The 8,790-nt window shown below is 28.9% G+C and overlaps 1 protein-coding gene across 1 annotated transcript; it reads right to left on the minus strand.

Moving 5' to 3' along the window:
* Positions 1-6,905: 6,905 nt before the first annotated feature.
* Positions 6,906-8,498, minus strand: LOC149516593 (F-box/kelch-repeat protein At3g06240-like). The gene is made up of 2 exons (XM_089766289.1): positions 7,287-8,498; positions 6,906-7,156 (listed from the first exon to the last, which is right to left on the minus strand). The coding sequence occupies exons 1-2, from the start codon at positions 7,618-7,620 to the stop codon at positions 6,906-6,908; spliced, it is 585 nt and encodes a 194-aa protein (XP_089622415.1). The 5' UTR covers positions 7,621-8,498.
* Positions 8,499-8,790: the final 292 nt, after the last annotated feature.

Consider the following 8,790-nt stretch of genomic DNA (forward strand, 5'->3'; position numbering starts at 1 on the left):
TCCAAAGTCGTTGAGCCTCTGATTAGAGGAGCAATTTATGTTTTTCAAAGTTGTTGAGCCTCTACTTAGAGGAGCCATTTATGTTTCTCAAAGTCGTTGAGCCTCTGCTTAGAGGAGCAATTTATGTTTTTCAAAGTCCTTGAGCTTCCGCTCATAGGAGCTTTGGTCAAAAACAAAAAAAAAACAAAAAAAACAAAAAAAATAAAAAATAAAAATGTCGAGTTGAGTCTTGATTGGGTGTCTACGTCTTTGCGCAATTTCTGTTTCACAAAAAATGTGCAAAGAGGGGCAGCTGTAGACACCCAATTTGGTCCAGGCCCGGATCAATTGGGCCTGGTCCAAATAGGTAAGCCCAATTTGGCTTTTATTTTGTATTTTATATTATTTTTATTTTTATTTTATATTTTTTTCCTTTGTAGTTTATGTATTTATTATTTATTTATTTATTATTACTATGTATTAATATATGTATATCTTTTATTTATTTATTTATTTATTTATTCTTTCTTTTCTGTTAATATTTATCTAGGTATTTTATTTATCTAGTTATATATTTATTATTATATTATAATTTATTTATTATTATTATTTGTTTATTTATCTTGTAATATTTTTTATTTATCTTATTATTTTTTTTAATTATCTGTTAATTTTTTTATTTCGTTTATATGATTTTTTTTCATTTATCTGATTTCTTTTTTTTCTTTTTTTTGGGTTGAGATTGAAGACTTTGAAGAATCCTACCGTGAATGGAGACTCAATTAGAATCCAAATTGGATTCAAAAATTGAATTCCCATCCAAAAAGGAATAGGGATTGATCAGAAACTCTTCTGATCAATCCCTATAAATAGGTATTGGAACAAAAGGAAGAACACATAGAAAAACAGTGAGGAAAGAAGCTACTGGTTAAGAGAAAAGGGCGTATAGAAGATTTTTAAAGGCTAAGAAAAGGTTTAGAAGTGTTAAAACAACTGTAGGAATCGAAAAAAAATTTTTGAAGATTTTTGGCGAAATTTTTTTCTGAAAATTTCTGAAAAATTTCCAGATTCCGGTGATTTTTTCGACGAAAGTTAAATTTTTCGACGATAATTTCGACCAAGTTTGAAGTTTCTGGCCAGCTGCCAGTTTTCGATGAAGATTGCCAGAAACCGACCAACTTTTCTATGAACTTTCGACGAAAAACCTAGATTTCGACGAAAAATTCTAGAATCGATGAATATTCAACCGGAGTTCTTCGATCTTTTTAGAGAGAAGGGAGAGAAAAGGAAGGAAGAGAGAGAGAGAGAGAGAGGAGAAGGTTTCTGTCGAAAAAACAAAGGAAACAGCCTTATATACTCTCGGAGTTCTTCGGTCGTTTTAGAGAGAGGGGAGAAGGTTTCTGTTGAAAAAACAAAGGAAACAGCCTTATATACCCTCCCAAAACGACGTCATTTTTGCATTAAATAACCCAAAAGATTCGCACGTTTTGCAAAGATCTGACCCGACCCGAGCGTCGACCCATTTTTTGACCCGCGAGTGTTCTGTCTCCCCGAGCCGTTAGCCGAGCCGAGCCGACGTCCCGAGCCGCTTCTTCGAGCCGTTTCTCTTTCTTGAACCGAGCCAAGCCGAGCCGTACTCCGAGCCACTCCAGGTTTTTTTTTATATTTATTTATTTATTTTAGGATTATTTAATGTTCTTTTATCTTTATTTTATTTTTATTTTTGTTTTACCTTTTTTTTTCACTTTTATTTTATTTTATTATTTTATTTTATTATTTTATTTTCTTTAAATAAAACCCTCAAAAAATATATTTTTGGAAAAAAGTTGAAAGAATCAATTTTTCTTAAAAATAAATTTTCAAAAAAAGGTTTTTGAGGAAAAGTTGAAAGTATCAATTTTTCTCGAAAATCAAAGTTTCAAAAAAATATTTTTGGGAAAAAAGTTGAAAGTATCAATTTTCCTTAAAAATAAATTTTCAAAAAAAGTTTTTTTTGAGGAAAAGTTGCAAGTATCAATTTTCCTCGAAAATCAAAGTTTGCAAAAATATATTTTTGGAGAAAAGTTGAAAATATCAATTTTCCTTAAAAATAAATTTTCAAAAAAAGTTTTTTTGAGGAAAAGTTGAAAGTATCAATTTTCCTCGAAAATCAAAGTTTCCAAAAAATATTTTTGGGGAAAAGTTGAAAGTATCAATTTTCCTTAAAAATAAATTTTCAAAAAAAAAATAATTTTTTGAGGAAAAGTTGAAAGTAACACCTGCACAAAAACAATCATTCTTTTCTTCTTTTTTATTTTTTAATGTTAAATAATCCGACGATGGAGCCTCTGCAAGTGAAACAGTAGTTTTTTTTGCATATTCCTGAGGTGAGGGAATTTTCTCAATTTTTTGCTAAAAGTATTAGAGTCAATTGATAATAATTTCCAATAATTAATTACTTGGTAAAGTTTTAAGGCTCATTGGATAACACAAATTTAAGCTGGTACTATCTTTTGATGGGCGTTGTGAGGGTGCTATAACCTTCCTCACACGTAACCGAACTCCCGAACCCTGTTCTGATTAGTAGACCTAGACCTATTCTTTTAAGGACCCTTAAACTTAGGTGTTCCCTGAAAGGATAGATTCCTTAGATGGCCAATTGCACCTAGATAAAAAAAGATTGATGGCGACTCCCTTAAGTTAATGTCTAGCGATAGATCTCCGAATCTAGACGTTATGACAATTAGCTCGAGTAATTAGGGCCAATATTTTTCCAAGAATGACAGAAAAAATTACGTTGGACCTTAAATTTCTGCAAAAAGAAGTGCATGTCATCTAGTGATCACCAAATTAAAAAGCTAAGTAGAAATTAAAGCAGAAAATTATTGTTTTTAATTTTTTACAACTTTTTTTTAAAATTTTGAAGTAATATTACAATGCACTTAACAATTAAACCAAATGCACAATTACCTTATGAATTAATTAAAAACCTAGTTCTTCTACTGAGTTTGAACCTTATTGTCAACCGTCAACCACTCCTAAGATTACAAGAACACAAGCAAGAGCTAAAAATAATTATTCAGAAAAAAAAAAAAGAAAAGAAAATGGTAGTCATACATAATTAAGAATTTAACAATTAAAAAAAAATTACAGAAGGAAATTGAGTAGATACTTCCCAATTTTAAATTACTAAAATTTTATTTGACAATATGATTTTTGTCTCATTGTGAAATTTGATCATAAATGCAAAGGCAATAAAAGAAAAAGATTACAATAAAATATCCTAACTATGCGACAATGCTGTTTTTCTAATCGCAAAAACAGATAAGAACCTAGTTTCGCAATTATGGTCACGGCATGGGCAATATGGCATTACAGAAATGAAGCTGTTATTAATAGCATCTACAGGACGTATCAAAGTACAGTGGCTTTCACCCAAGAATATGTACTTCAATATTCGAGAGGCTCAGTATAAACAGTAGGGTAGAGGAGATCCCAGATGATATTTATGTATTTTCCTTTAAAAAAAAGCAACTATTTTTAAATTCAAATCATATTTTAAATTCTCTTAAATATATATATATATATATTTATCTTTCTAACTTTAAGTAATTTTTTTTTTATAATTGATTTCAATTGACTCGTGATACAATTCAGACAAAACTTTATAAATGGTATAGATATTTTCGTTTATTATATATATATACAATCATATAATCAACATATTTATATATTATGAGCTCAAGGCTTATTAGTATGATTAGTTCACTCATCTTCTTTAGAAAGTAGAATCTCCCAAGACTAGGATTCGATTACTAACAATTATAAGTTCTCTTTCCAGATTTCCTCTTTAACTCTTAGAGTATCTTTAAATGAAGAATTTTGAAATGTTTCAATTCAAGGCTTATTAGTATGATTAGTTCACTCATCTTCTTTAGAAAGTAGAATCTCCCAAGACTAGGATTCGATTACTAACAATTATAAGTTCTCTTTCCAGATTTCCTCTTTAACTCTTAGGGTATCTTTAAATGAAGAATTTTGAAATGTTTCAATTCATAATAACTGCAGTTGTAATTGCATTATTTGGATAATTTTTTTAATTAAATATTGGAATTAAATAAAACAAATTGTAATAAAAATAATGATATAAGATATAAAAAGTATAATATTAAAAATACAATATAAGTGTCCTTAGATTTATAAAATTGTATAGATATTACTAAAAATATAAAAACTAAAAAAAATTATAATGAACTTTTGTCGTTAAAATTGAAGAAAATAAATCTTATCAACAGTGGTTCGATACTATCTTGATCACTTAATTATTATTTTTAAACATGCCATTATAACATTAATATATAGTTAGGATAAGATTGAAATTTATATTTTTAATAAAAATTACCAATCATATCTAAATGTGTACAATTTTAGGACAATTTTCTTTTATTTTATTCAAAAATGATCAAAAACAATAATATCAACAAGTTAGGTCTACATTGGACCTCACTTATACTAGACCTTTATATTAGACCTTACTTATATTAAACCTATCTCAAATATACTAATAGTTGAGTTTTTTAATTTCACAAGTAGGATTAAAACAATAATACACATCCTTTATATATTTTAAAAAAATAAAATGAGACATGTATCATCATCTTAACATCATTTATGGAGTTAAAAATTTTTTTCATTTAAAAAATAAGATAAAAGATTACTTTGTTTTATCAAAGCTTAAGATAAAAAATAAAATAAAATTTTAAAAATACAAATGTCCAAATTTCCTAAAATAATACAAAAATCAATTGAATAAACTCCTAAAATCCTGTGAAAATTCTTATTTTTTGAAAATTTGTCCTTTGCTTCTGTTTTTTTTTTTTTTTCTCTTGAACCCTACCCACACAACTAACTCCATCATGAAGCTGTGCCAACAGAAGTTCTATTTCTCCTAGACTTCCAACATCTTTCAAGAATAACTGTAAGTCAATCTCCTTCCATATTCCATATAGTGATGATAGAACTTTTCAAAATATGTGTTTAAGAAGTTTGACACAAACAATATCCCTCCATTTTAGGAAGAATTCGGTAGCCACCAAAAATCTATCATATCCTGGAAATTTGATGCTAGTTCAACGATGAACGTTTTGTGTTTCTTGATTCAAAAATGAATCTTTAATTGTTCCAAAACGATTATTTTGATCAAGTTTTTGGAAAAGACTCATTTGTCCAAAGCAGAATCTTATAAAGGAAGTAGAAAGTTCCAATATTTATTAGTTGAAAACACTTTCTAGATTCAAGTTAGAGACCTTGTGTTTGATCGCAATAGTCAATTTTGATCATAAAAGATAAAAGATGCAATAAAAGATGGCAAATAAAAATCAACTACATTGAAAAGTTACACTTGCTAATGATGTACATGAATCGGGTTAGATCCGATTAAGGTTTTGTTTATTTTACAGAAAATTACTTCGAAAAAATAATTTTAGAAAAATATTTATATTTTTTGAATTGAAAAAGATTTTCTTTATTTGAATGCGTTAAAGAAAAATATTGTTCTTTATTTGATTGTTTTTTAAAAATTTTAATTTTTTAAAAAATAATATTAATATAACTATTAAAATAATAAAATTTATTTATTATTAAAATATATTGAAATTATTTGTTATTAAAATTATTAATATTAAAAAATAATTATATTTTAATAATAATATTTAGTATTAAAATATTATGTTAATATAAAAATATTTAAAATAAAACTATTTATTATACTTTATATTATTTATTAATATATTAATATATTATTATAATATTTATTAATTAAATTAATAATATTATTATATTATTTATTAATATAATATTATTTATTAATTTATTATAATATTATTTCTTAATATTATTTATTAATATATTATATTAATAGTATATTATTTATTAATAATATATATTTTTAATATATTATAATTTTATTTATTAATATAATATTATTTATAAGTAAAATTATAATTAAAAATATTAATAAATAATGCTACTCATAATCAATTTTTTTTCTAAAAAATATTATCTCTTTTTTAAATTGGTAAGATAATTTTTTAAAAAATGATCTTATTTTTTATTGATCAATAAGTTATTTTCTATTGACTAACTAATTTTCAACTAATCAAACACCAAAAAATATGAAAATCATTTTCTGATGAAACAAATTACCCTAACTCTTATAATCACTTAAAATTTTTCATAAGATCTCATTTGAAATAGTTAAGTTTGTTGATTAGTGAAAATAATATTAAAATATTATTTTTTTAATATTAATATTTTAATATTTTTAAATAAATTTATTTTAGAAATAAAATTTATTAATAAAATAATATTTTGAACTAGTCAAGCTCAAACTATAATATTAACATTATATTATATCAAAGATGCCTTCCTTTGATCAAATTGGCTCTTTTCTTTGCACTCCAGGTAGCATTGACCTCTGTAATTGCCATGAAATCCATCTATAAACCACTGATGTTACCATCTTAAAACAATATCAAGAAACTCCAATGGCCTTCATCTATATGATCATTAGAAAACCAAAGACTGAAAATTGAATGCCATGTAAGAAAAAAGAAAATGACAGAAGAAAATCCATCGGATGCTTCTCAATACAAAGTAAGGTTGCAATACAATATATAATAATACTGAAAGGTTGAACATTAAATAAAAAGCATAACTAAAATGTATGCATGAGGAAATGAAAACTAATGGTTGAATGTAGTTCCTCCATGCAGAGAAACTAGGCTCTCTGCATACATTGCTAGCTTTAATGCACACCCTTCAAATTGGAGTGTCTTTATCTCTTGGTTATTTGGATGATGCCAGGCCAGAAAGTCGCCTTCTTCATTCTCAAAGAAGATTTCACCATTGCTACCGACTCCTAATGGTATATGCACATAAGGAATAGGTTAAATGGTGAATAATTTTGTCCAAGAGTTCTTTAGACCTAGTTCACCCAACACCCATACATCATAGCATCTATTTCTCACACGATAATCATGACAAAGAAACCCACCAAGTGATCCGTTGATTTCCATTAAATAGGTAAGATAGTATGTTGTTCTACAGCTCTTACCCAAACCTCCATCAGGAAATAGTGTTGCAACGAAAACTTCATTACTCATGTCAAATAAAAGGAGCAAATCTTCATTATCAACAACTGCCCAACAGTGATAAAATCCGTTGGTAGACTTGATTGTTCGTAGAAACGTAGAAGAAATCAACATTCAAGTTGTCATTGAACTTTCTTCAAGAATCAGTAGTCAAGTTGTACAAAGCAACTCGCTTACCTCGGGGAGCGCTGAGGTCGTTATATTTGAAATTACCGTCCCAAAATGTGTTAATCCTAATTACTTTATACTCATCTCTCTTGGAATCATAACCCAGACCAGCTACTTCAATACAATTTTTATAGCTTGGCGGATACTCAAAAGGACACATGGGGAGAATTTTAAATTCCTTAGTCGCAATGTTCCACAAAAGAACACCACCAACACTGTTCCAAAGACAAATTATGCCATTGCAATAACCTCGGATATCTATACTTATTGGGTCATCGGTAAAGGAAGGAATATCAAGATTGGCAACAAGATCAAGAGTTTGAATGGAAATAAAAGAGACCATGGTCTTTCTCTCTATATAATTCTCATATTTGATGAGGAGACAGGTCCTGTTTTTACTAAAAGAATAGTGGGCAGTAATAACTTGAGGGCTTTGAATCAAGGACCACCAAGACTTACCAACTCACCTAAATCGCTTTAGAGATTTGACAGGTAATCTTGCCAGAATATCCACCACAACATCTTCAGGCAGCGAATGGGTGATTGCTGCTGCAGCCATTGATAATCTTTCTTCACGTGTTCCCCTGTGCGTATGTAAACGAGAGATTGAGTACACGTACGCCACCTGGATCCAAGTAAAAAATTCCAAGAATGTTCACCGCCGATTAAACTGCCAAAACCCAACAAAAATCTCTATCTCTTACACTTCTCCTTTACTGCCTTTTTAATTTTTGATAGTGTATTTCACGTGTTCTGGGGAAATTCTTGTGTTTTCTGTTTTTTTGTTGCGGTTTTCGAATGAAATACGTTTTTTTTTTCTTTTTAATTCTAGATAGAATTTGACGAAGGTTCTGGGTATTAGGCGATTTAGGTGGGTGTGGTGGTTTCGGTGAGCAAGGGGTTGAAGGTGGTTTGGGCTTGGTGTTCCAGGGGCTAGGATGTTGGCTATGGTACTTGGGCGTTGGGCATTGGTATTGAGCTATCTGTGTAAAGGAGATGGGCTTTGCACTGGGCAAGGATTTCGACGCTGGTGGTGATTGTGGTCGTGCTTGGGGGTGTGCCAGTGGATGAGAAGGCTGGCAGTTGATGACGGTGGGTGTCTGTGTTGAGAAGGCCCGTGTGAGCTCTCTGTGTGCTTCGGGTGGTGACAACGGCCTGTCTGAAGCATTGGTAGGTAAGGTGAGAGTTGTGTTAAAAAAAATCCATAAAAAAAGTTATGGACAAAAGCGTAATTCGTGCGTGTGAGCCCAAAGTTCCTTTATCAAAACCCTTTTATTAATGTCTCATGTTATGGATTAAGTTTAACGGACGTTCGAGGTCTAAAAGTAAAATAGAAAGACAATCACTCTAATTCAATCTTGATTATTGTTTGCTTGTTACAAATAAATAGAATGGAAAACAAATCCTACTTTTCTTACTGTGTTTTAAAAATTCATCGCACCAAGCGAAAAACATGTCTTAAATATATTGATTCTCTTAATCAAAATTACTAAATGTTGTGATACAAAAGTTA

Source organism: Durio zibethinus, chromosome 10 (assembly GCF_047325235.1).
Source record: "Durio zibethinus cultivar Kanyao isolate XHJ-2024 chromosome 10, ASM4732523v1, whole genome shotgun sequence".
Classification (NCBI taxonomy): domain Eukaryota; kingdom Viridiplantae; phylum Streptophyta; class Magnoliopsida; order Malvales; family Malvaceae; genus Durio; species Durio zibethinus.